Source organism: Scleropages formosus, chromosome 8, assembly GCF_900964775.1.
Source record: "Scleropages formosus chromosome 8, fSclFor1.1, whole genome shotgun sequence".
Lineage (NCBI taxonomy): Eukaryota > Metazoa > Chordata > Actinopteri > Osteoglossiformes > Osteoglossidae > Scleropages > Scleropages formosus.
In genome coordinates, this window is record NC_041813.1 from 17664909 (window position 1) to 17692725 (window position 27817).

Below are 27817 nucleotides of genomic sequence, written 5' to 3' on the forward strand. Positions count from 1 at the left end.
ATAAGAGTTTTAAATTCAGTTTTGAGTTGAGAATATAACATAATAATGTACTACAATACTAGATAATGGTTCTTTTTGGTCCCTTAATATTGACACGGCAGTGAATGTGAGCTTGATTTCTTCAACGTCCCGACCGCCTTCGAGTTTCCAAACACCTCACGATTCCACTTTCCTGCCAACTCTCCGAACGGAACGGGAACTGGCTCCGCGCGCGTCTTCGCGCGCTCCCCGTCTCGTGGCCTTGATCCGCGCACGCGCCCGCACTCCAGTAGTACTGTAGTTTCCTCCGCTGGATACTGGGAGGGCTTTGGGACGGGTGGGATCTACCATGGAGCCGCACGCTTAGTTAGATCCGGCGTTATTTGGCGCGCGGCCCCGCCGAGTCTGAGTGCTGGGAACGTAGCGGATGCGCGCGTCGCCCCCCGCAGTCGAGTGAGTGAGTGCGGACTGGAGGACGGCGAAGCGAGCGAGCGAGCGAGAAGAGAAGAAACACTACTACGCTCTCATACACACACACTCGGGAATGTGCGCCGCGCGGCTCAACTACATCGCACCATGGTGGACCTACTGGCTGCACAACTTCCCGCACACGAACCTGCGGCTGGAGCCCGTGGACAGCGCGTTCCGGCCGCAGGAGGAGGACTACCAGCAGGTGGGTGGACAGCGACAAACGAACACAGAATCCTAACAGACAGAGTGAGTGGAATCAAGTATGTTTCCTCTCCGACCGGCTTAGCGCCCGCATCTGTGTAAGATTTTATGGGAAACTTTTCAGAAAGTTGTGCAAGTCTCTTTTCCTCACCCGCCGCGCGCGCGGTTCTCGAGCTGAACCTTACGAGTTTCTTGTTGTTTCGTACCGCCGCGCCGGTCGTTCGCCTCAGTCTTTGCCGGAGGCTGAGGCGACATGTGCGCCGCGTCGCAGACCTCCTAACATAATTTATACACCGTTTTTTTTTTCTTCCTCAATGTTTTTTGTGTTAAAGACTCTACTACCTGTGTTTAAGAATCGAGTTTGCGGTGTATTTCCTTCGTGTGTGCGCGTTTCCTCGGTCGGTTTATCCCCGCTAGCGAAGCACACCCTGGGGCACGAGACCAGTTCGCTAGCGTAGCTTTTTGGTCGCGCGCTCTAGCTCTACCGTAATTTCGCATTCATTTCAACTGCCTGGGCGTCTCATTGCTGTAAAGACTGGTAACACACTCGTATCACGTGACATACAACATGATACAGTGGTGCTCGAAGGTGTGCGAACCCAAGCGATTCTTAGATCTAAAACTGAAAAAAATATGAATGAGTCTGATTTACACACCCGATTCTACTTATTTGGTTTAACCAAATAAACTTGGGCTTCACTTGTTTCTGCACCTGTGTTTCTACTACACACAATTTCCTCTAAACGAACGTGGAATTGGTCGTTACATACCTATTTATGTCAGATGACAGCAGCTGGTTTTCGTTAAATAACCGTTTCGTTGTAAAAGCAAGGGACACAAGGGCTTCACATACTTCAAAGCAGCACTTTATTATACAGTATGTGTGTGAGATGTGTTGCAGAGAGAGAACGTGAGAGCCTAGTAGGAGATCCGACATTCACGGAATATGTGTCTGAGCTTCAGAGAGACTCTCACAACCCATGTGTTCAGTGAGATTCCCCTCATATTTCCCCCCCCCCCCCATCCTATGTCCAGCCAACTTTAAGGATCTGGACTTGGACATTCTCTCTGTCTGGACCAGAGTGAGGAGTAACGCTTCTGTGAAGCCCCTCGTCCTTCATTTGTAAGGGTGCCACCTGACAGTTTGCAGATCCATTCATGTGGGCTTCCTGCTTTTCCACCAGGGAGTCATCTGGCTCCTTGGAGACATGGCGCCTGGACACGTCATGTGACCTGCGGATAATCATCTGTGGAGAAAAAGCGCAGGCTGCGTGCTCCACGCACGGTTGTCCTCCTCCTCTCGGCACGCTACCTTTCAGACAAGGTGAAATAATTACTGGAGCAGCCGAAAAAATATTTTTTCTGATGCCGATTCCGTTTGATCGTACGTTTGCGAGATTGTGTGTGAGGAGGCAAGGCATACTTTCAGCACCTCGAGGAGGTTTCGACGCTAGAAGGATTCTGAAAATTCGTCCGTACGTTCTTTGTAAAACTCTACTTTCGATGTGCTGTGTGTTTCTCTACGAGAACAATTTACTGTTGATCCAGGAATTTCGGGCTACAGAGAAGAGCTGGGAGCAGCAGATGTCCTGGGGTGCCTCCTTGTAAACCAAAGGACTCTGGGTTTGATTGCAGTGCTGCTGCAGATCCTTTGGTCAAGAGGTTTACCCCGAGTTGCCTCAGTAAAATACCCTGTTGTATAAATGGGTAGTTCACTGTAATTGACCTTAGGCTAAGGTATCAGCAAAATTATGGGCGATGGTTATGAAGTCATCCCGTAGATGACGGTCAGCTTTGCTGCAGGGTTCACGCTTTCTGTTGTGAAAATTATGGGGCAATTCTGCAGTCTCCCTCCTACACAGAAATGACCGTTTCTGTCAAAAGACATTGTGTGTGAGTTGTCTCCACGGTCAGAATAATTGCCCCCCTTCAAGCGAAGGCAGGCGGGATCAAAGAGCACCGAGCATCTCGATGGGAAATCTGCAGAGCATTCATTCATCTGACAGGGCCACATCACTTTCCAAACTTCAGAAAGGCATCTCTGTCTCGCGGTGCAGGAGAGAGAGAGTTGCTTTGACAGGTTCCAGTGCCTCGTGTCTCCCATGAGGAAAAACATCTTGCACAAACACTTCTAAGAAGCAAACAGGTTAGGTTTGCTTGTAAAAATTGTCAGAAGTCAAGCATGCGGCTAATCCTAAACTCTATGAAGTGGCCTAATTTTAGCGCTTCCTTCTTTCCTGTTGAACAGCTTTGGTTTTCCATCCTGTCCAGTGCTCTTCGTTTCCAATATGGGTCCCAGAACCCAAGTGTTGCCAAGCGCTTGTTGTTTGCTAACATAAATGTGCTAATGTAATGTATGACGCTGGGCGGTGATTGAGCTCATGTTCCTCCAACGGTATGAAAGAGGATTATTCCAAGGAGTTAAAGTCCACAGTGAAAAAAACCCAAACAGTCCCCTGCTTAATTTAGTTTTGTTTATTGTCTGGACTGAATTTGGAAGTTTTGTTGATTTTTAACGTGACTTCCACAGCCCCCTCAACTCCAGGTGGTAATGCCACCATCTTTGCTGCCTGCTGTAAGAATTGCAACTTCTGCTGCAATTGATTGTGGGTTTGTGTTTCCAGCAGAGCACGTATGCTTGTCATTCCATTGATTCTTGACCCAGAACTAGTTACTGGCGGAATGGAATCTTATTTTGCCTCAATTTCGTGGCTTCGGGCAGATGCCTCGGGAATTTATAAAGCCCCAGGGCAGGATGATGTATCTCCAGCACAGCCACTCTTCACCGACATTTTGACATGGGGGTGGGGGCCTCGGTCCAGTCGACCTGCATCCGGTGCAGCTGTCACGTCCAAGTCCCATGGGAGTGGAGTAAGGGGCACGTGGCCAAATGGGGGGCTGTGTATGGAATGCCTTGCCTAAGGAATGAGCCACTTTGAGTCACGTGGCCAAAGCCCATGTGGCACTTAGCCTAGGAGAGCCTGCTGTGTCAGCATGAAGAAGGGGAAAAAAAACATGGACTGAAGTAATAAGTTTCAAGTTTTAAAAAGCTACTTGGTATTTCTGAAAGAGTAATAAGAATATTTGCATGGCCAGTATCGGTAACTGAAGACACATATAGGTAGATGAGACACACTCCTGCTTTTAATACCCTTAACACCCTTCGCTGAGACTCCTACATCCTGTCCAAATTCTGCTTTCATCCTATATTCTTGTCCCTGCTGTTTCACTTATTTTTATTTTTTTTTTCCCCCTCCAACTCTTGCTGTCCACTATGTAGTTACTGTCTGGCCTTTTGGGAGTTATTTGGAATTTTGGAACCATTTCTGAATATCCGAGTAGTACTGGTGGCCCATAGCTCTTCAAACATGGGTTTAGACCCAGCTCAGTCTCTATGGGGTTGTTCCAAATGCTGGAAATCTCCTCTGAAGATCAGTACAGCGAGGCTTAGAAACACATAAAAAAAGTCTGAATCAATACATGTGTAATAGACATTTAGCTGATATGGATTTTTTTGGGTCGATAAGTAGCAAGAACAAGATTTGTCAACCAGCACAGAGTATTGTGGGACTTCTTTGTTGCATAAACTTCAAGCTGTTGTCGATGATGCCCTAAACAGGTGTAACCAGGTGGTAAGTGGAGAGCGTTGATGGTTAATGTGACAGAACGTAGCAACAGAGATGGGTTATTGAAGAGTGAGAAGTTGTATGGCTGGTTCATAACACATTTCAGGGCCTCACTTGTAAATTGGCAGTGATTGGTTAGCTGCACAAAATATTAATACGTGTTACAGTAAAGGAGTTCAATGACTTCCTCCTGTGTGATGCTGAGTACTTATTATGGATGGCTCGCTACCACAGCAGTCTCACGGGGCAGCCAGTTCTAGAACAATGCGCATAAGCGATCAGGAGTGGGGAAAGACACAAAACCATTGAAGTTCAGAAGATGAGACAGCAGTGGAATTTGAAAACTCAGAAGTGCTTCTTCAATGCATATGTTGACAGATCCCTGAAATCAAGGCATGTTGCCTCTCTATTACAGTCAGCCTTTAACATGCAGTCACTCTCTCCATGAAATGGCAATGCAGTCACTGGCAATGATGTGGAATCCATTAGAGGAAATCCAACCTAATTTGGAGGGGATAAAGGACTCTGCTTTTCTTTTTAACATTGTGAGCATTTTTAACCTAACAAAATATCAGCTTTTTCCCCATTCATCAAAACTTTTGGCGCTTATTACTTGAGCTTTTCACACAGTACAATTAATCTTTTATGTAAAATGTACTGTTTCTTAATAAATGGTTGCTGTACTTAGCGGCTCTCGTTATTCTCTTGTCCGAAGTGCATCATTTAGGAAGTAAATAAGTTGGGCTCCTGTGCAATGCTTGATAGTTTATCCAGTCTCTCCCAGGGGGCTACAAACCAAACGCCTAACGCAGGGTCAAAATCATCCAATCAGAGTGCGACGGTTTGAATCCGAAATCAATCTTCTCTTTTACCCTTGAGGATGTAGTGTTTTCTAGCTCATTTGTAATGAGGACCCACTTTAAATTAAAAGTACTTTAAGACAGGCATGTGTTTCTGCATTGTGGTGTGGTTCAGGTTCACCCATAGTGTGTGAGTGACAGAGAGAGTGTGTTCCACTGATGTATGCATGAGTGACCCTTTGTAAGCAGTGTATCTAGCAGTGTAAGTCACCTTGGTGAATAAGGTGTGTGGGCTGATAAGACTGCATAGAGTCGAATGGAAGTTGCCTCTCTGGTGTCTGATGGATAAATAAATGTAAATGTAAAATGTGTGGCTCCGCACATTGCAGGCCAGGAGTGAATTCCACACAGAAGAAGAAATATCTCTATTTAAGTATGTATTTTTTGCAGGATATCAGTGGTCTGGGCTCACAGTGGGAGCTGGCACACCAACAGGATTCACCTGGCCCGGCTCCTCTAGCCTACAGTGGGCTATTTTAAAAGTTAAAACACACAATGTCAAGAGTGGACTTTAAAGGCCCAAAAATACCTAAAAGGGAAAACATCCAATCACAGCAAACGTGTTTCATCCAAAAGATGGAGCAGAAAAAGCAATGGAGTTCCTCCTTGAGTTATTTGTTTGGAAATGTTTATTTACATACAACATCGAATTTCTTGGTGTGTGGCTTTGTTACGATATAATAAGGTATTGGTGTGTCATTCCTGCAAGTAATTTAAAATCTTCAGCAATCGTTTTTAACTGGGGGGAAAAGTACTTGTTTCTTGGAAATGTTTATTAACATATAATATAGAATTCTTTGGTGTGTGATAACTTACTAATATCAGTGTTGCTTCCCGAAAAAGCAGTTTAAGCTCTTAAGCAATTACGTTTTTACCAAAAACTCAATTATTGAATTTTAAAATTACAAGGCTTTATTACGTTCAGAAAAATGGCTAAATACCATAATTAAAGTTTCCATAGGAGGTGTAATGGACAGAGTCATTTGCACTGAAAGAACGCAGGTTCGAATCCCCATTCCCAATGTAGCACCCATGATCAAAGTACTTACTATGAATTGCTCCAGGTAAAAATTACCCAGCTGTATGAATTGGTGCAGTTAAAAGTAGCTTAATGTACCAAGTCATTGAAATCTGCCTTGGATAAAATATCTGCTGAATTAACAAATAACAATTAGTGGAATTTGTGTGTACATGCGATCTCAACATGTAAAGAATCAAGTGTTATAGCAAGGTAGGGTAGAAACTTTGAGCACTCTGTTCCCTGTTGTGAAACCAAAATCCTGCAATTTGTAATCACATAAGAAGGAACAAGGAAACAGGGTTTTATTGTTCAGAGGAACAAGAGAATGTCGAGACAGAGCTGCTGTCTGAAACATCCTTTTTTGTTTGTCCCATTTTTTTCCTGGGCAGAAAACATGTTTTATCACAGCTGTTGTGCACCACCTGCCTTCTTGCACACCATTTGTTCACTTCCCATGGATTTAATTTTGTGTTTCAGAGTTGATGTGGGTTGTGTGGATAGTGGGCATCCACGTAGTGTCCAACCATCATTAACCTGTCAGTCACTGTCCAATCAGTATCATCAGTGGGATTCCAGTCTTGTGCGTGTCTTTTTCCCCAGTGGACTCATGTGTTGCTTAATTTATATACCCTTTCCGACTGGACAGGGCACATGTAACTGCCTTTCATCCGTTTTGGAGACTTCCACAGTCAAGCTTGTTTTCCTTAACAGTTCCACTTCCTCTCTATCTCCTGTCTGTCACCTGAATTAGTGTTGTCTTGTCAGAGAGAGATGACACATCTGTATTCACATAGCACAGTTATTATGTGAACATAATCTTTCTAATAAACAAATAGATTAAAGTTGTTCTTTAAGACAGAATGTCCATTGCCCATCCGGCTTATGGTAGACCTTGCATTTGGTAACATGTCTGCATGAGCAGAAGGTAGCATGGTGGTAAGGGCTCCCAGCCAGTCCTGGGCAATACCCTAATGTTGTATCTTTCCAGAAACATTCATCTGCATATAGTAAGGAAGTGTAATAAATGCAAAAAAAAAAAAAAAATAGTACTAGTGTGCTAATGCCAGTGTTTTGTCTCCAATTCACACCGCAGTCACTTGTCTTCCTGGGCTGCGTAGCTGCAGCCGCCCTGGGGCTTAACCTGCTTTTCCTGGCCACCTACCTGAGCTGCCTGTGCTGCTGCCACAAGGAGGATGAGGTGGAGGAGGAGAACAAGAGGTCCAACTCCTGCTGTGTGAGCTGGACTGCTGTCCTGGCTGCCTTGGTCATCTGGTGAGTGTAGGTCCTGTTGGGTTGACAGCAGGACTGGGAACAAGACTGCATGAAAGTGGACTAGGGGTCAACGTTTAAAGAGCACTCTAGGAAAGGAATGTTGACTACGGGCAGCAGGTGATGTAGGGGTAAGAGAGCCCAGTTAGTTCTTGAAGGACCCAAGTTGAAATCCCACCTTCTGTTGTAGTACCCTTGATCAAGGTACTTGCCCAGAATTACTATAGTAAAAATGACCATGCAGCATAAATGGGTGAATAATTGTAAGTAGCTTAGCATTCCATTAAACTTTTCTGTAACGTGTCAGCTAAATGAGTTAACATTAAATTGTGCTTCTTAAGGCATTTAAGATCATGATGGAGTCTCTGTGATTGCCCCAGTTATTGTGGTATCCAGAGCGCTATGTCGTATTATTTTAATTAATAACGCAACAGCACTGGATCGCAGTCACTTAGAGAGCAAAGCGGTGCATTGAAGAATAGCGGATACATCCACATATGAAAACAATGGCCAAAGTTTACAGTATTTCACAGGTGTGATTACACAGTAGTGTGTAAGTTCCACAAGGGTGTGCAGACATTCCAGAAATCCTTTCCATCATAATGCCGGTCAATTGTTAATTTTTCAAGTGGAAGAAATCTAGTCACTTCAGTCATCCAGACTTATGGAGGGAACTTCCAAGTGTGGACTGCAATATTAATGAACACCTTACCAGGTATGTCACCGATGGGAGACATGGTAGCACAGCAAGTAGTGCTGCTGTCTCACAGCACCTGGTTGGTGCGAGAGGGCATGGTTTTGATCCCCGCTCAGTCTGTGTGGAGTTTGCATGTTCTCCTTGTGTATGCTTGGGTTTCCTCTGGGTGCTCCAGTTTCCTCCCACAATCCAAAGACATGCTGTTTAGGTTCACCCGTAATGTGTGAATGACAGAGAGAGTGTGTTCCACTGATGTATGGATGAGTGACCCAGTGTAAGTAGTGTATCTAGCAGTGTAAGTCACCTTGGTGAATAAGGTGTAAGGGCTGAGAACACTACATAGAGTTCATTGGAAGTCGCTTTGGACAAAAGCGTAAATGTAAATGTCAGAGTAATCGACTTATGTTCCGTAGCTTCACTAAAAGTGAACTTTGGTTTTAGAGAACAGAGCAGGACAAATTAAATGTTTTTGCTGAAGTGTTTAAATGGCCAATGTGCATGTTCCAGTGTGACATTTTTCACACTGCTGCTCCCTCCCTGTACCATGCATCGGAAGTAGAGGCACCGTGGTGCTTGTGCTTAGGCCAAAGGGCTGTTCTACAACACGAGGCGCACACAGCTTCAGAAAGGTGAGTTTCAGATCCGTCAAATCAGAACACCAGTCAACGTAGAGGATCACCGATGGGTAAGGGGTATTGTCACCCAAGGAACACATTTCCTTTCAAAACCAAATTTTTCCACAGGATATTTTTCTACATACACCCCTCTGGCATGTTGCCTTGAAGAGTTCCTGCACTCCATCCAGCCTGTTCCTCTCATCCTTCCTCTGGCTCACCTTCCATAGTCTGCCTGCTCAGGCAGCCAAAGGAGGCCAGCACCCTCAGGGCCAAGGAAGCTCGTATCCTGTCTCACACGCACGCTCACACCGGCTGAAACACAGTAGTGACTCAGGTTGGCTGAGGTGGGTGGAGAGCTGTAACAGCCTCTCACCTTTGATTGTTGATGTGCAGAGATACAAAACTCCCACTCAGTTTTCGTGTGTGTCCGTGCGCCCTGTCTCTGTGCTCCAGCCTACGTCAGTCACGACACACTGCCTGATATCTAGGCCACTTTCCCGATGTTTGCATTTTTATGTGTCGCCGAGGATGTGGGGTAAAAGGAGCAGTACGGCGAGGGCAGGCAGCCCATGGTCCTTTCCATAAACAAACCCTTTCATTTGGAGTCTGAAGGGCAAAAGGGAGACTAGGGTTCCTGGGAGTTAAAGCAGATTATCACTTCCAAGGCATTCTGGGTCAACACTTTAAATGTGACACCCATAGTTTTAATGGTTATATAGGATTAGCAAGCGAAGCAGCTCTGGCCTGATCAGAAAAATACTTCATATATTACACTTTGAATTCAGGTACTGTGTTAAGCTTCAACAAAAGTTGAGAAATGAGAAAATGTCTCCTTTTGTGAAATATGAAGTTGTAAACTCATCCTTATGAATATTTCACCATCCACTAAAGGAGAGTTATATGATGGGAACACTAAGAAAAACTGACAGAGCCATAATAAGATGTTTGGATTTGCTGTAATCATGTATTTCCTTTGATTTTTAAATCCATCTAACGTTTTTTTCTTTAATGAAAGAAAATGTCGGAAGCTAGCAGCACTTCAGCAGAAAAGCATAAGTATTAGCACTTTAGAAGAAAGCATGCAAAATTTTCTCCAGCGTTATCACAAGGATTTTATAACAGAAACTAAAGGGCCCTAATGATCAGCACATAATGCCTAACTGAATTTGCTGCAGAAGTTACTCTGGCCGTGTGACAGCTAAGTGCAGCACTTATGTTGACTTTAGCAGATGTTCGCATCCCTGTCCCTATGGATGGGTCTGCCTGTGGTGAAAATGTACCATTTAATGTACATGCTTGAAATGTACCATACCAGCTCACCTTCTATACACTCACATGTATAAACTCAAATCCTTACACTGCAAGCATGGTATTCGCACTATATTGGTGCAGTAAAAATTACCCAGTTATATAAATGGGTAAATAATTGTATGAAGCTTAGTGTACAAACTTATTGTAATAAGATTGGACAAGGGGTCAGCTAAATAATGACTAATTTGTTACAATTAAATGATGGTTAATTGTAATAATTATGAGTTGTTAATGCTGTATTTAGGTATGTGTGTGTACACATATATATATATATATGCGCGCAGGCAAGGAGTGTCCGCTGTAACTGTTCTGTAAAGCTAATCCTATTTGCAAATGCTAAAGACCCAACTGTATGGGTAACCAGTCAAATCACTTGACATAAGACTTTTTTTTTTTTTTTTTTTTTGCTCTTAGCTGTCAAAATTCTAGGGAATTTCCTTTCCTCTCCTCCCCACTTCAGGGTTGTTGTGAATGTATTTTGTGTTTAAATCTTTTGTCTGATCTTATTTTTGTCTGAGAACTTACTAATCCATCAGATCCTGAGTTGTAGTGTCTGTCCATCTTATCCATGTTTGAAAGAAATTCAGTTTAAAATCACTGTTGTTCTTTTTTTAAGCACATCGAACTTGTAATCTGTAAGAATAGCACAACTCTAAATCATTTTGCAGCTGGAGGAGTGTGTTGTCTAATAATACACAGGATGTTCATGAGGCTTCATGTCCCACATTGCAGAGGAAGGACCCAGCTGAAGTTGTGGAAGGGTGTGTGGGTGCTCGGCTCCCGGCAGCCATATCAAATCGGATCAGATCGCGAATCGGGCCTGGCGGAGGCCCAGATTGCCAAGGGAGGAGCTCTAATTAGATAGCTGGACCACTTAGGGCCTTGGCGAGGTCAGAGTCTCAGCTGCCATTGTATCCATTTGCAGCAATTAGAGAACCGCGCTAATCGATGCCTCCCAGCTTGGCTGCAGCCCTTAGCCGAGAGACACTGCTAGCAGCCGTCGGTGACCCAAGCCGGGCATCTTGGTTGTCAACTAGGAACCAGGGAGTTAAAACGTGGTTTTGCCTTCCATTTATGTGTCGAGGCAGTGCTTGTGTTATGTACTTTTCAGTCTTTACCTTTATGATCTCTGAGAAAAGCAGTTGGTGCAACATTGAGGAGTGTGTGCACGCATGCTTCCACACCCTCCCACCACTGACTTTTTTTTTTTTTTCCTTTTTTATCAAGGGAACATTTCCACTTCTCCCCCCCCCAAAACCACAAGCATTCAGCTGCAAAAACACAAATAGATAAAATTACTAAGAACCATTTTGTTGATGTGCTGTTTTTAGACTTTTTTCCCCCCCCACTTACCATTAAGCCAGTTCTGTTCACTGCTTTTTTTTTTCTTTTTTTCCCCTTCACTGTTTACTGACAGCATTTGGAAACGTATGTAAATGCACACAAGTACAGTACTGTTTCTCAATCCATGGTGGGATTGTTATGCATGAAGCAAGAAGCTCATCTCTGTGTGGTATCTGTGGTATGGACTAAGGCCTTAAGCAGCTATTGACTGAGGGCTAGAATTTCAACCCACTGTGCTTAATTCTTTTCTCTCTTTCTATATGGCTCTGAAGGCAATTAAACGTGCTTCTTGCCAGACTGGGGCAAATGCTTTTTGTTCCTCCCTATTATTATTCTTCAGAATTCATTATTTATAATGTTAAGGTATAGGGATAATAAAAGGCGAAGAAGTGCTTACAGGGTCTCAAGAAAACGGCTGCGGTTTTGGCTGAGATATTGTTTTGCAAGTAACAGTCAACGTAGCACTGAAGTCGAGTCATTTAACGTTCAATGTATTTTTATGTAGTACTTCAAAAAAAAAAAAAAAAAAAATGGCACCAGTTAACACAAAAGGTGATAAACATAAATAGAGAAAATAAACAAAGAAAGCTGCTACAAATGTACTATTCTCTAATGAGCCATCTGGCAACTGAAAAAGGAAAACCAAAAAAACTTCCCGGCCAAGAAGATAAACCTCATGGGGTTTAACTACAAATGACTGCCCACCTCTCCTGACATGTGACAGCTGTTCTTTTTCCCCTGGGTGGAGAGTGATCCACAGACTGTCTCCTAAAAATGTCCGTAGTACACTGATCCATGACTCTCCACAACATATCTGATAACAATGAAGTCCTTTTCCGTCCGTTATTTATTTTGGACTCACCCTGATCTTTTAGGTGCATGATAAACCTGTGTTTAATAATTTGTTTAATATGGAAAACCCTATATGCACCCATGCGTATGACGTACACTGGTTCACATGGTGGAATGTGACAAATTGACTGGACTTGAGTCGCGTATCAGCATGCAAATCTCGCCTTTTGGTAATGTTGTACTTTTTTTTTTTTTTAATTCTCTAGTTTGGAGAAAATCGTCTGATAAATGAATAAATGTAAATGGAATGTCTAAGTGGCCATCTACTTTCCTGTTGGATTTATTGTTCTGGTGTGAAAGCGGAGTAACTTATACACAACATATGGCATTGTTTTACACACACACACACACATTTTCAGAACCGCTTGTCCCATACGGGGTCACGGGGAACCGGAGCCTACCCGGCAACACAGGGCGTAAGGCCGGAGAGAGGGAGGGAACACACCCAGGACGGGACGCCAGTCCGTCACAAGGCACCCCAAGCGGGACTTGAACCCCAGACCCACCGGAGAGCAGGACTGCGGTCCAACCCACTGCGCCACCGCACCCCCAGGCATTGTTTTACAGTGTTCATGAAATCATCATTTATGTAAGGCGCAAGGTCCTCCTTTATTCAAACAATTATATTTGCAGTTATCCACACATGCACAGAAATCCATCACGGATGCTGGAAAAGCAGCAACTTCTGTAGGCCAACTGGTGTGGACACCAGCCATAAGACCCTGCAAGCTGGCATGGTTTTGGATGAAGTAATGGTCTCCTGCGGGAATGGCCCACAGCTTACATCTCCCCCCGGCTCCAGGCTGCATCTCTTGGCCAACAGTTGGAAGTGATTAGCAGCCTCTGCGTGGGTGCACGGTATGGGGGAGCGACATGGCAGACTGAGCACATGGAAGCTCACGAAGTCAGTTAGGACCTCTATGGAGATCTGAAGTAGATTGGAACCAGGGAGTGTGGAGCTATAAAGAAAATATCATCTTTTTCCTGATTTTGGAGTAATAAGAAGCTCCAGTTGCCATTCAGAAGCTGCAGTTGAGATGGGATGAGCTTTTTTTTTTTTTTTTTTTTTTTTTACAAATTCCATTGAGTTCTCCTGACAAAACTCCTTAAAATATCACCTCATATTTGAAACTTAAATTTGAAATGTTACTTGGAAGGACTTAATATCAGACAAAGGGTGCGTGCAAGCCCCCCAGCAGCCTGAAAGCTGAGGTGTAGGAGTTGAAGAAAACCCATTTTTAGGCTAAGGCATCCTCCATGGTTCCCCAAGGTTCTCCACATTTTTGTTCATCTTTGGTCCCAGGGGTCTGATAGTCTTGAAGGGGGGACAGGGAGCATCCACAGTTTTTTTTTTTTTTTCTCCCCCCCCCCCTTTCCTGCCTTTGTCTTGACATCCTCTTGATAGAGAAGACCAGAGTTCCCTTTGAAATACTTTCCAAATATGTGTTTTTAGTTTTTTTTTTTTTTTTTAGCATCTGGGTCACATTGCCACTATTAGCGTTTTTTGTTTGCATTTGTGTGATTCCCCGGATGGTTACCACTTGAAGAAAGACAATTTCTCTGTCTATTCAGCTTCTTCCCTTAGTGACTAATCTCTTGGCTAATCTTCCTTTAGAGACAAATTCACCTTCCCCAAAAGACCTTCCTTTTACTGTAACATGGTTCTGAAAATGTTTAAAATGGAGAACATATAAATGCTTATTTACATTTTTCTGCTCCTTGTTTTTCAGTTCTGCTGTAGGTGTGGGTTTCTACGGAAACAGTGAGAGCAATGATGGGATGTACCAGATGACATATTCCCTATACAATGCCAATCACACCTTGAGTGGCATTGATCGACTGGTAAGAATTGAGGCCTTTTAACCCTAATTTTATTTCCATTTGACCTCCCCCAATGATGTCAGTTCTCATCCAGAAAATAAAGTTGCTCTGTTAACCCCGCTGGCACTGCATGACGTCACCCCACTTTCCTTGGTTGTGGAGCGAGTATTCTTCCAAGACTTAGACTCACTCCATGGTTTCTAGAACTTTCCTCGATTCACCATTCACAGTGTTGCTTTTCCTTTAGAGATGGATTGTTAAAATGCCAAAATATTACAGTGTTGCTGTGAAAACAGTTTTTGCATGATATTGTGCAATGGGGCCATTGACTTTTCAGAACACTGACTTGTTGCTGGTGTTCTCTTCCTCTTGTAGAATGACAAGCCACAATGACTTGTCTTAGTCCAGTGACCCTCTTCTCTTCAACCCCTAACTATCCTTCTCGTTATATAGAACATTATACAGCCTCATTTTTCCTCTGACCTCAATGTGTCCAAGTCTTCTGTCCGCACACGACGGCCTAGCTATTTTTATCGTTCTAGTTCAAGCACATAGAACCTGTGGGCAAAATGCACAGCTGACCCAACATATTGTCTCTGGGTTTCTGTGCCAACTTCGCCTCTGGATGGCATCAACAGACAAGGCCACAAGCTCGCTTTCTAGCCCTGGGGCTCACCCAAGGTCAGGTTCTAGTCTGGTCTAACAGAAAAAAGGCTGCAAGCTGGATGGAGACAAGGAAAAGTAGGATTAACTCTCCATCTGAATTAGTGTGGTGTTTAATTGTTGCAGACTCTCTCAGTGGGTCACTCTGAGAGGGTTGCTCTGAGTGGGTTTTTGCGGGACAGATGCTTCAACATGGTCGCTTTCACTTGTTCCAGCTCTGCAAGTCTCCAGTTCCATCTTCTATACTTCTTACAGTTCTGTCCATCTGCTCCTAATTTGATGTTGATTCTCAGGCCTGTGAGTCGTGAGAAAATGTCCAAGATCCACAGCCAGAAGATGAAATTGTGGTTGACCAATGGGTAGTGGTCTGATTACCATGTTCCTGATTTTAATGCCTGTGGTCTTAGATCTGGGTTCATCAGCAGCTTTTTTAGGTCATGGTTTTTATTTTTATCTATTCGATAATAATACTAACCACACAAAACCCCCTCCATCTATACTGAAACAAGTGTCTGCTGAGCAGATGGAAAACTATAGTACTTTACGTGTTTTTAGTGGTGTATTTGTCTACATGGAAACATGTACTGTTTTTAGGAAGTGGAAAAAGCACTCGTGATTAGGTGCGTGTCACTTGGCATTTCCCACAGTGTGCTCCCAAGCATGGGCGGCATGAGGTCAGGTGCAGGCTAGGAGAGAGCCAGAGAGGAGGAAGTCTGGCAACACAATGACCTCCTTGTGAGTCTTACAGCACACAATGGGTGATGCAGTTAGCCACAGAGGAGCCTTTGCAGATTACTGAGCTGTAAGGAAATTCTGGTAGATACTCAGGTTGTGTGCACACACTCAGTCCAGCATTCAGATTGCATGTTGACTTCTGACTCTATACTGCTCTTCCTTAATGTCCTCTGTAAGTATGAATGACATCAGAGGTAGGTAAATGTGTAGGGTTCCTCCTGAACGTGGTGAATTTAACAGTGAACTAAGAAGAGGGGCTGGATATTTAATTAAATGAGGATTTATCTTCCTTAACTCAGTGGCCATAGCGTGCTGCTAGAAGTAAGCTTTGTTTCCGGAATTTTGGCCAACTGCTGACAGTTTGAGAATCATATGGTCACATGACCTGTCCCTACTCTCCAGTAAGGTTGCTGTGTTCCCCTGTCTTTGGCCTCATCCTTCTTTCACTGAGAAGGAAACCACAACTGAAAGCTGAAACCACGCCAGTCCTCACTTTTGGCCCTCGTGGTGGAATGACCCCCTCCCAGGCTTTCAGAACTGCTGAATCCCTTCTAGCAATAAAGGATGATCTCCAAATTCATCTTTAGAGACATTGATCTGCACATTTTGCTATGTGGATGTCATTTTCATAGGTGGCTACTTGATTAATGTGGTGCAAAATGGTGATATCAAGCAAACAAGGTGTGCGTCAACAGTTGTGTCTAAAGCCTGTTGTGCGATACACAGTTGAATACTCTGAGTTGTGGGGCTTTAGTGAACAGCCATCACAAAATATATAACTGCAGAAATGAATATATCAGACAGACAGTAGATGTATAAGCTTCTATAACAATGCATTTACAGTATAATAATGCAGAAGTGTTGTCGTGGTCATGACTAGCAGCAGTACATCTGGAAGAATAAAATGAGACTTAACTGCCTGTTATTCCTGCCCTGACTCCAGTCCAGTCCCAGATCCTATCTGCTGGAGCTGTGATACAATAATCCACTTAGGCACTGAAGCCCAGAAAAGCATGACCAGAAGCAAAATTCTAAATACAAATCTGCAGACACACATAGGAAGATTTGGTACATACTAAAATTTACCAATTCTGTATTCATAAACCTGCTAATGAGAGAAGCAAGTACGAAAGGCGGCTGACGAAACATCGGCTGCAGAATTGGACTTAAACCTGAAAGCGGAAGGAGTAAATCCCTTAATCTGGGATCACCTTAGGAACTAGCCAGTTAGGGAGAGGAATTCAGGTGGTCTGTATGGGTATTTGCTCTTTTCAATCACATATTTACATTTACTTTTATTCATTTAGCAGATGCTTTTCTCCAAACTGCCGTACATCTCAGAAACAATACAAAGAGTAGAGAAGGAGATTTGGATGCAGACACGTGATTGCTGAGTACAGTCACATTCTACCATGTGAATCAGTATAAATACTGCCCAAAGCAGAACAACAGATTACTTTGATCTATGTGCAGAATTGCATGATAGAAATGTGTGCCAGGATATACTGGTAGCAAACAAACTTGCACAAACACAATGAACTGCAACAGTGATTCTCAACGCAAATATAAGGCACACTGACAATATAATGCACATTTATATAAATATGAAAAAGCATTTGGTCAAAGATGTTGGTTTGTATGCCTTTATGCTCTGTGATTAAAATTGCTATTTCCTGCAGTTGGCACCGGGTTGTTTGAACTCCCCTGCATGCTCGCAACTGTTATAAAGGTGGTCCTCAACTTACAGCAAGATTCTGTTAAAAAAAATCCCTTTATGTTGCATTATATAAACTATAAGCACATATGAAGAATTAATATGCAAGATTGCTGCATTGCATAGTATATGTGTTGAGGACCACCTGTATGCAGAATCACAATGCACACTTCAGTTCTCAGTTGTGTCCTCAGTGGCTTACACACAGCTGGTCTCGTGCTTGTGGCACCACAGCTTGACTGCCTATTCCCTCCCACACCCTAAACCGACTCTCTGAGGTTTCCTTTAGGGGCAACAAGGTGTGAAATCATCTTGTTCTTCTGGGAAATAATAAGAGATGAAGCGGTAAAGATTTCAGATGGAGCATTACGTGTCTAGGAGCTCTATTTAGCCAACAAAGACCCCTCCTTTAATACCAGCATCTCATTAAATTGTCTGGATAAAGGAGTTTCAGAGATTCAAAGGAGAGTGCTTTGTAATAACAGGGAATGTCATTTGGAAAAGAGTACAGATTTGCACCAGATGAGCTGCAGCTCTTCCCCAAGTGTGATGTTCCTTTACCCCCCCTTGTCCTTTGATTTTGTTGAGGACAGCTTAACTAGTTCTCATTGTTCAGGCCTGAATCTCATCCCTTTTAATGGTAAGGCTCCACCTATACCTTTAGCCCTTCCCCTTTTGGAAGGAGAGCTGATCCTTGCACTGCATAGGCTCCGCCTCTTATATCTGTCCCCTACTTGACCCTCAGGTGACAGGCATGACAGGCAGCATGGAGGGCAGGCTGAAAGAGCATCTGGCGCGCCTTGATGAGATCTTCGCTGCACGCGATGACTTTGTGCAGACACTGCGCTTTATGCAGCAGATGGCCAACAACATTATCATCCAGCTGAAGAGTTTCCCTGACCTGAGGAAGGCTAATGTGGACCTGGCTGCCATCGCAGACCAGACCACGACCTGGGAGTACTACAGGTGAGCAGTGCCCAGGACCAAAAGTTCACGCTTTGTGCCATAAAGTGAGAAGAAGGCACACACAAGTAACAGAGGGCATGTAATACAACAGTATGAATGCTAGCAATGGGTGAACAAATAATAAAGGAATAACCCACATTAGCAGTTCCCAGCATCTTAGCCTATCCCTGTATTCTAGTAGTAGTTTATTAGCCATAAGCAGATAGAAGTTAAGCTGGATCTGCTAGATGAGAAATCCTTCAACACTCAAACAATCAAGTAGACTGAGAGAAAGAAGAGGGCGGGATCGACTTGCCTCTGTCAATTATTAACTGTTAAGGAACCATCTGAAGCTGGGCATTGGTCACAGTAGCGGGGCCAAGTGGTCAAACACAGCACCTGCATGTACAATATACATTCACTCCTGACAGAATTCACATACACAGAATGATACAGGAGCTGACCCACTCACAGAAGGAGCTGTACAGTAAATTTTAAAGTTAAGGCTAGTAAATGCTAGGATGTTAGGCTGCTGGTGCATCTGTGAAGCTGGCTATCCTAAGTCTAATGCAGAGAAGGTTCTCAGTTCTGCCTCTGATGTGGTGGAGTGATCACTCACTGTCCCTCAGAACTGCTGTATTCCTCTTGGCTTTCAGTAAGGGTCTCAAAACACATTTCTTTCAGACCCACTTCTCTTCTGATCGCCTATCTCCACTACATTGTCTGTTCAAAAAGTACTAATTCTATATGCAGCTATCTGTGTAGTAAATTCTGGTTAAACAATGGCATCAGACAAACTGACTAATTTGAGAATCACATGTCTGCACCTATGTCTTTCCATTTGTTAGTGAAATATTTTTTTTTTTCTCAGATGTATGTTACTTTGGAGAAAAGTTACTGCTACGTGAATAAATATACATCTAATTGTTTTTTTTTTTTTTTTTTTTTTTTTGCCCTGAGATTGGATCCCAGGAACAAAAAAAAATGAAAAGCTGCTATGTCCTCCCTCCTCTAGGTGGCTCACTTACTTGCTGTTGCTGATAGTAGACCTGGTCATCTGCCTGGCAGCCTGCCTGGCACTGGCAAAGCAATCTCGCTGGCTTCTCACCACGTGAGTGCACAGTGTGTCTGGCCAACAGCTGTCAGAGTGGGGTGTAGGAGGGGAGCAGCATGTCACACACTCTCACACACTACCTCTTTTGCCACTGCAGATTTACTGCCTCCACCCTTCCAACTCACTTACGTAGGACGGGTAACGGTTTACTTTCATGCATATAATTGTAAACTGCGTTCTTACAACAGACAGCCCGTAGAGGGCCCCCACTACCCTATCGGTAGGACGACTCAGAGCATGTGGTACTCTGGCCTGGGTGTTCTGCTTCCTGGGCCCCCCATGCATTACTGAAGATGTGTGATAGCCTTTCACCAGGTGTTACTGGAAAGTGCCGTCCCCCTACATTTGGCTCTGATGTCGATGCTGTCCGTAATGCCTATTGATCCACCCTCAGCTGGATGTGCACATGCCTTTAACAGAATATTAAGAGCCTCAAATTCAATTTCTCTGTGCTTTTCAGACCATCAGAGACAGCCTTGGAGGAGTGCAGTGGTCGTTATGTTTACTTCAGAGGGCTGTTTCTCAGCCGATCCTTCCTCTCTTTTCCCCTTTCTTCAATCGATGAGGAACAACAGTGTTTATGACACGTTTTTCCTTCAAAGGCTGCTCTGATTGGGGTCCTAGCTTGAAATACTGTACACTGTCTTACATTTCACGCTGACTGCAAGCATATGATCAAAATCAAAAGAGCATATCACGTGTTAAGTATAAAGTTTTCATGCAGGTTAGAAATTTACACATTGGTTCTACATATAGGGAATTTTGGTTTCAGCTTAGGGGGTGCGGTGGCGCAGTGGGTTGGACCGCAGTCCTGCTCTCCGGTAGGTCTGGGGTTCAAGTCCTGCTTGGGGTGCCTTGCGACGGACTGGCATCCCGTCCTGGGTGTGTCCCCTCCCCCTCCGGCCTTACGCCCTGTGTTGCCGGGTAGGCTCCGGTTCCCCGTGACCCTGTATGGGACAAGCGGTTCTGAAAATGTGTGTGTGTGTGTGTGTGTGTGTGGTTTCGGCTTACACCTCTGCTTGATTGCAATTTACATTAGCATACAGCTTTATACAGTAGATGAAGACTTTTAATTCATGTCATGTGGAGGGAGAAGAGATGGGAGGTGCAGTAACAAAAATGTTTTCTTTACCCCATTTATTCCACCGCTTGCAATACATGAAACTTTTGTGAATCATTTTGGCATCTGCTGCTGTGCGTGGTAATCAGAGTAGGTGATGCGACTGATGCGTGAGAGGATGTAACGAACAGCAATAAAAGCCTTCAATAACTGCAGATGCATCCTACTGATGTATGGCGATGTCTTTGCAGCATGATGGTGTTTGGAGTCCTGGCTCTGGCGCTCAGCTGGGCGTCGCTAGGGGCGGACACGGCTGCAGCTGTGGTGAGTCATCTGTCTGCACAGCTGGGCTCCTCCATCTCACATGATAAACTCTGTCCACTTTTTCAAAAGTGGAAAAACTGTATGAAACATCCAGATGCAGATAGACTGGCTCCTCAGTTTATACACTCCCTGTGCGGTGGAAGTCTGTTCATAACTAGATTTGTTTGTTAATCCAAAGTAACTTTTATCACTAAGTCACTTGTAAAATGTTGAGATATATTTATAATAAGTAGAAATACTGTAATTTGTAAACAGTTTTATTTTAATTTTTTAATTATTTAATTTTTCTTTTAGTGTGAGAAAGCTTCAAGCTACATCAAGTCTAATTTAAAATAACTCAGAATAAAAATGCATAGTCCTCAGAAACTCTTGTTCAATGCCAGTTGTGAAGTAGTTCATCCAAAAAAACACTTGGAATGTTTTTTGTCTGGTTACTGATTACCAGCACTCACAAAAATCATAACTGAGCTGTAAACACTGTGGCGTCACACTCCTGCTAAGTGACTAAATGTAATGTACCATGGTGCTCATCCCACCTTTCTGTGAACTGGGCTCAAATGCCCCAAAAACATTTCTGGCCTTATTTCATTTATGTGTTTCACTTTTGAAATGTCCGTGTCCGGCATCCAAGCAGCAACGCCGCATTACAAAAGCAGCTCATGCCAACCAGCGACCGCTCCCCATGTCAACGGACTGGGTGATTGCTTCACTAGCTGGATAAATTCTGATAGAGGCGCGGCAGTTGGTGTCTGCAAGGTGATTACTGTCCGTGACCAGTTTGTAGTGTCTGTGATGACAAAGCAGAAAGGGCGTGAAGCCTCGATAGCATAAACACGCCGGCACCTCAGAGTGTGAGAAGATGATCTTTTTCCCTCCTTCAGAGGCTGTGCGGGTTGCAGTTAGCAGGGTGAATGAAGGAACAGTGTGGTTCAAGAGCTTGTAATTCACATGGTCATCATATTCGGCCTTCCTCTGGAATTTCAGTTGTAATGGCATTGAGGGTCCCTGCAATCCCCATGACCATCAGCGCCAGCAGCTACTTGTCATAATGCAGGATCACGCAAAGAGCGCTAAGGATGGTCTTCTCAGTAACTGGCAAGTGAGCAGACCACTCAGAACCTGGATCTGAGTAAATTGTTGGTACTCTAGATAAATCTTGGTAATTGTAACTAAGTTGCTTTGAGGGACTACCTTTGTTAACTGAAAAAGCAGTAAATCAAACTGCTCATTCTTTGTAGAATTTTTTTTTTTTTTTTTTTCCCCCCCCAAACATAGGAGTGGATGTCATCCATATTTTTATTGTGTCCTGGACATGTTGTTCTTCAGGGTACGAGCGACTTCTGTGTAGCCCCAGACAAGTTCCTTGTGAACCAGACCAAGGACATCATTGCAACTGGTGAGCCTATCTGCATATTTTCATAGCACCTGCACACCTTCACTTACAGAAGTAATTCCCATAGTTTACCCTCAATCTTTATGTTAAGGTTTTTAGTTGTTTTAGACAATCTGCAGACTGCGACTGTCCAAGTCTACAAGATCTATATATCACCTGAGTTCCTCATAAGACACACTCTGATGACTCTCCTGATGGACCTATCGTTGTCCCTTCCTGCAGATGTTTCTCACTACTACCTGTACTGCAGCACGAACCTGTTGAACCCGTTCCAGAAGGTGCGACCACACGCTGTTTCAGTCCCCACCCGCCTTCAGCACTATCTTATCTCTGCTGAGCACGGATTTCGTGCTGTTCTTCTGTGACATCCATTGCACTGGAAAGTGCACAAGTAGTCTTTCTTCATCTCCCAGCTCTTCACGAGATTCTCACACAGAGGATATGTACACTTTGAAAACAGTACACAGTAACCTGGTTGTGTAGAGGGTCAAGTCATCATCAGCTAAGGCAGGGGTACTCAAGTTCAGAGGCCAAGCAGGCCACATTTAAACCACATAAAATGCAAAGGGCCACAAATTACAATTTGCATCATAAGACTTTAAGACAATATTTGCAATTTTACTGATTTAGAAATGCAGTTTATTACTTATCTAAGTCTTGCTTCTCCTTGTCCTAGTTAAAATAATACTGAACATGAAAATTAAAAAAAAAAAAAAAAAATCTGAAACAAAAAGTGAATTAACAGTTTGTTTTGCTATATTAATGCATAAAAAAATGCATTCATACTCAGAGTATTAAATAAACTCAGAATGTTCAAACTTTAGCGGTTATTTTAACTTTTACGGTTTCCATCGCCTTAAAGGTGCACTACCGTTTTCACACAACTTCTGATTAAATTCATGACCAGGTATGTTGACCGCCATTAAATATGGGCTAATATTATGTTTATATTTTAATATTTAACAATTGACACAATTTACACAATGCAGAGTGTCAGGAGTACCAACCGCATTTAAATGATGCAAACATAAAGTCACACTGCCTAATATTTGCGCTACTTTTGTCGCAGATTATAATAAAAATACATTAATCTTCAGCATGACGCGGGCCACAAAATTAATGCCGGGGGCCACCTGTTGAGTACCCCGGAGCTAAGGGGAGAATGGTTTAGTAGCACTGATGATGGACTATAAGACGTGGTAGTCTGCTCCCCTGCTGGTGGAGAGAGTGATCCATATCCATGCTGATGCTGCTCATGTTGTGCGGCTGAGCTGCGTTTGCCTGTGTTGCAGTCGCTGACCACCTTTCAGAGGTCCCTGACCACCATGCAGATCCAGACACAGGGCCTGCTGCAGAAAGCTGTGCTCCGCTTCCCCACCTCAGAGGTGAGTCACAGAGAGGTCACTGTAGTGTCCAAAAAGTGAGTGAGTGTGTGTAAGATTGCTCTTTACAGTGGACTGGAATTCAGTCTAGGATAATCCCTCCCTCACACCCAGTGTTTCCTGGATAGAGTCTGGACCTCCATGACCTGATGTGGACAAGCTGTTATTGATTATTGATTGGTAGATGATATCATTGACTGATGATTGATATATACACACACACGCTGTCTGAAACCGCTTGTCCCCGTGCCCCCCCCTACAAGATCGATATACTGAACCTTAAAGTTAAAAATATATATACATATATTTTTTCTATTTTATAGCTTGGTTCTTTTCACTTAAATTCAATGTAATAAAAGTAAAATTGCACTAAAAATGACTCTTCATGTGCATTGAAGTATATACAGCAACAGCTTTTCAGTTTGTTTGTCTAAATTAAGGACACTTTGCTGTAGGAGGTTATGCACCATCTGTTTTTCTGCATTTTCCAGAGGGACCTGCTTGGAATCCAGCAGATCTTAAACTCCACTGAGTCTGGCCTACATCAGCTAACCGCCCTGCTTGACTGCCGCAGTTTACACAAGGTGTATATCTCTTCTCTTTCTCTGTCCCTCTCTTTTCCTTCTCAGTCTCTTCATGTTCCATCTGAGGGCAGCCTGCAGACACAGCTTGGAGCCCTAGACCCTAGTAACTATAGTTAAGTGCTTCTGTTGTCATACCAAGGTCAGAGGTTGGTTGACTCAGATTCCAAATTGTGGAAAATGGTGCTGTGACAGGATGGGAAATGTACAGCTTTGCTTGGCAGTCTGATGGTTTCTGGTGTGTGTGTGTGTGTGTGTGTGTGTGCTTGCTTGTGGGTTCTGGCCCCTGCAGGACTACTTGGATGCACTGAATGGCGTGTGTTACGATGGTGTGGAGGGTCTACTCTACTTGTGCCTCTTCTCCCTGCTGGCGGCTGCTGCCTTCTGCGCCATGTTGTGCGCCATCCCCCACGCCTTAAAGCACATTGCCAGCAGGTGAGACCTGCCCATTGGCTACACCCACACACTGGCCACCCATACCTACACTGCCTTCGCAAACCCATGTCACACCCTTGTCCTCCAGGGAACGGGCCTACGATGACATCGACGAGGCAGACCCGTTCAACCCACGGACGCGGCGGACAATGGTCCGCAGTCCCAGCCAGAGCCATGTGCACAGCTTCTGCAGTTATAGCAGCCGGAGCAGCCAAGGCAGCCTTCATGCAGCCCCCCCAGCCATCTCCAATGCCCCCGTCGCTGAGTACATGTAAGTGCCCAGCCATCCTGCTACACCCTGTGCTTGTGTGTGTGTGTGTGTGTGTGTGTGTGTGTGTGTGTGAGAGAGAGAGACGTAGTGTATGAAGCAGATATACGGTAAAGCAGTTGCTGCATTAAAGTGCATGTAAACTCCCCGTAAAGACATATAACCAAGTAAGAGTGTGTGTTTGTGCAGCTTTGCTGGTTTCTGTTTCTGTGTTTCGCTGTGCTTGTGCCTGTGTTGCGTGTGCATGGGACGGGGGGGGTTCAGCCATGATTGTTCACCGCAGTGGATCGTATGTGAGTTGTAATCATTCTGACGTGATAGTAACCTTCTTATGCATAAATAAAATGCTTTATTTTCACTGAACATGGCAGAATTTTACAACATGCTGCAGTGTTTACCATGCTTACTTATCAAATCTGTATTTACAATGTATTTACAGTAATTCATTTACAGTAAATTTTTATTCATGGTTGCATGTATTTTTAAGTTTTTCAGTGGTAAAAGTTTTATGCAAGTGAATCACTTCAGATATTAAAATCATGCGGGGTTGTGGTTAGAACTGTGGCCTGTGGAGCAAAAAGAGACAGGTTTGAATTCCACTTCCTGCTGTACTACCCTTGTACTTATAAGTTGGTGAAAAAGCGTCAGCTAAATAAATAAATGCCAGGTTGTGTGTTTAAAAGTTTGTGTTAAGCTTTTGTAGATTGTTTTGAAAATTATGGAAAATATATTTTTTAAAAAAAAAACAACGTTGTGATTTGTTGGAATGTGCAGTCCAGTCACATGGGGATGAACTGTACGAACATGTGGATATGCAGGTATTAATATGATATCGTGTTTCCCAGGAACCAGTCGATGCTGTTCGGGGGTAACCCCCGCTACGAGAACGTGCCGCTGATCAGGAGCGGCTCGGGGTCGCCACCACCCTCGGTGGGTCACATCAAGTCCTTCCTGCGATGCCAACACTGCCCCCTGCTGTTGTGCACCACTCAGCGCCTTTGGCTTTCCTGTCAAGTGATATTTCCACACAAATTACTTAAAAGTGAATGGGCATTATCATTAAATACACATTGGGGGAATTATAGGATCACTCTCCTTATTTATTTATGTTGTCAAGTTTTAAAATTCTGTCTTTACTTTAGGGGGTTAAATAGAAACTAGACAAATTCCATTCCACAACACGTGTAATTCCGAGCTCTCACCATTAGAGTAACTCAGCATTTACCTGAAAGTAGAAGGTAAAAATGATCCTGCAAGAATCACAAATACTTTCCAAATGAATTAATTTATGGTTTCCTGTCTCTTTCTTTGTCTACTTTCACAGTACTCCCCCAGCATGAGGGCTAACTACTTGTCCGTGACAGACAGCCAGGTCCGACACTTTGGCTCGGACTACCAGATATAAAGTCCTTCTTCTTCTCTTCATCTTCTTTAAGGACTGTGTTACCACAGTATCTTTTCTGATGCCACATCTCTCTAGTCAGCCAATCCATCCCTGGTTTTCAAGAAGAAAATGGTGCACAATCAGTGTGTAGACTGTTGTGGGGGGATTTTACAAGCAGTAGTCAAGCTGACCATTTTTACAGCAGTATATGATCATTTTGAACGTTGTCTTCATCTTCCACCTACCATGAGACTTTGACAACATATAGATACATACAAGCAAGAAAATCAAGCTCTCCTTGGGAAACAGAGTGAAAACACAGTGTTTAAACATATCTTTTGGTGAGGCCAAACACTTCCAAAGTATTCCCATGTCCTGCAGGAATTAAGCCTTTTTTGTTGATGTAAATTTTTCTCTTTTTTAGTTTGTTTTTGATAGAAATGTTATTGATCTTACTGTAGGAATCTTTGTTTCACAATTGAACAGCACAGAAAAAACTCTGAAAAAGTTATTACAGGATTTATAAGGTTAAACATCTCAAGAAGCAGCTTTTCAGAGGAATCTTGTCCATTGTGCCTCTGCTCGTTCCTCCTGAAGTGTGATTTCACAGTTTTAGGTTTACTTTTCATTCAAAGCCCATACTGTGTTTAACATAAGATCTGTGGAGCTGCAGCAAAACTGCACTGAGATGAAAACAACAGAGATTAGTATCACAGTCCCACGCGGACACACAGGCAGTTAATCTTGTGTAGTTTTAAAAACTGGGAAGCCAGGCTGAGAAAGGAAAGGAATCCTAGGTTTATATGTAACCAAAAGGGTTTGTGTAGAGGAAATCGGAAGGAAAGCAGGCTGATCCCAGAGTAAACATCTTCCAGCTATCCTCTGGCAGGGTCATGTTGTATAGTTATTAGTATCAAACTCATCTTTCTGTCTAGTTCCTTTCAACCAAAGGTGTTTTGCATTTTGTTTCTGCCCTATATGCCAGTCATGGGTTTTCGTATACAGAGAGGATGTCTTCATACATGTACTAGCTGTGAACGCGGTATTCACTGAGTTTATTTTTAGAGTAGCAGCAGATACAGCTAACTACTTGGGTAGGCCAGCTGGCAGCTGAGGAGAGGAAAACAAAAAAGCCCCGACTACAAAGAAGGGGAGAAAAGTAAACCTCTAGGGGTCCAAATACCCTGGGCTGCCCACCTATCCTGGGCATTCTACTGTGGTGACAGTGGACCTGTGTGAATATGTCTTGGACAAAAGACAGGAGTCTCTCTGAAAACAAGCCAAGCAAGTCCATACAAGACCGTCAGATGAGTATCCTCCACTTCAATTCAAACTTTTTTCGCTATGGCAACCACATCAACGGTGATCTTTGTCACAAGTGTGTCCGTCTCATTCATAAACAGTATTCAGAGCCATGTCGTTTACATATAAATGCAGGATTCCTTCCATTTCTCAACCTGGCTTCCAGATTCAAGCCTTCTGGGATGAAGTTGCTGGAGCTGCTGCCATGTGTGAATGGTTTGGATGTTAATTTCTGTGAATTTCAGTGAAGTGAATTTTATAAAATATGTCTGAATGTTAACTACCAAGTGTCATTATGAATAAAATGAAAAGCTGTTCTTTTTTTCTGGTTTCACACTGGTGTTATGTCTTTGATCTGGTTAGGGCTTGAGGTCTTCATAGAATGCTGAACATGTGAAACTATCACTGTTGAAGGGTCACTGAAACGAACAAACTGGACGTCAAAGCC

General features: G+C 43.5%; 1 protein-coding gene across 1 annotated transcript; it reads left to right on the top strand.

The window, feature by feature from the left end:
• Positions 1 to 102: 102 nt before the first annotated feature.
• LOC108937166 (protein tweety homolog 2-like) lies at positions 103 to 27691 on the top strand. The gene is made up of 14 exons (XM_018756950.2): positions 103 to 652; positions 7252 to 7430; positions 13979 to 14090; positions 17927 to 18147; positions 19142 to 19237; positions 20552 to 20624; positions 21951 to 22020; positions 22240 to 22295; positions 23310 to 23402; positions 23891 to 23983; positions 24273 to 24415; positions 24504 to 24686; positions 25529 to 25613; positions 26008 to 27691. The coding sequence occupies exons 1-14, from the start codon at positions 524 to 526 to the stop codon at positions 26086 to 26088; spliced, it is 1614 nt and encodes a 537-aa protein (XP_018612466.1). The 5' UTR covers positions 103 to 523; the 3' UTR covers positions 26089 to 27691.
• Positions 27692 to 27817: the final 126 nt, after the last annotated feature.

Excerpts from the sequence above, each read along its gene's own strand:
- LOC108937166 (XM_018756950.2), top strand. The coding sequence starts at position 524 with ATGTGCGCCGCGCGGCTCAACTACATCGCACCATGGTGGACCTACTGG. Across the intron at positions 653-7,251 it reads AGGAGGAGGACTACCAGCAG|TCACTTGTCTTCCTGGGCTG; the intron begins GTGGGTGGACAG and ends TTCACACCGCAG. Across the intron at positions 25,614-26,007 it reads CGGGGTCGCCACCACCCTCG|TACTCCCCCAGCATGAGGGC; the intron begins GTGGGTCACATC and ends CTACTTTCACAG.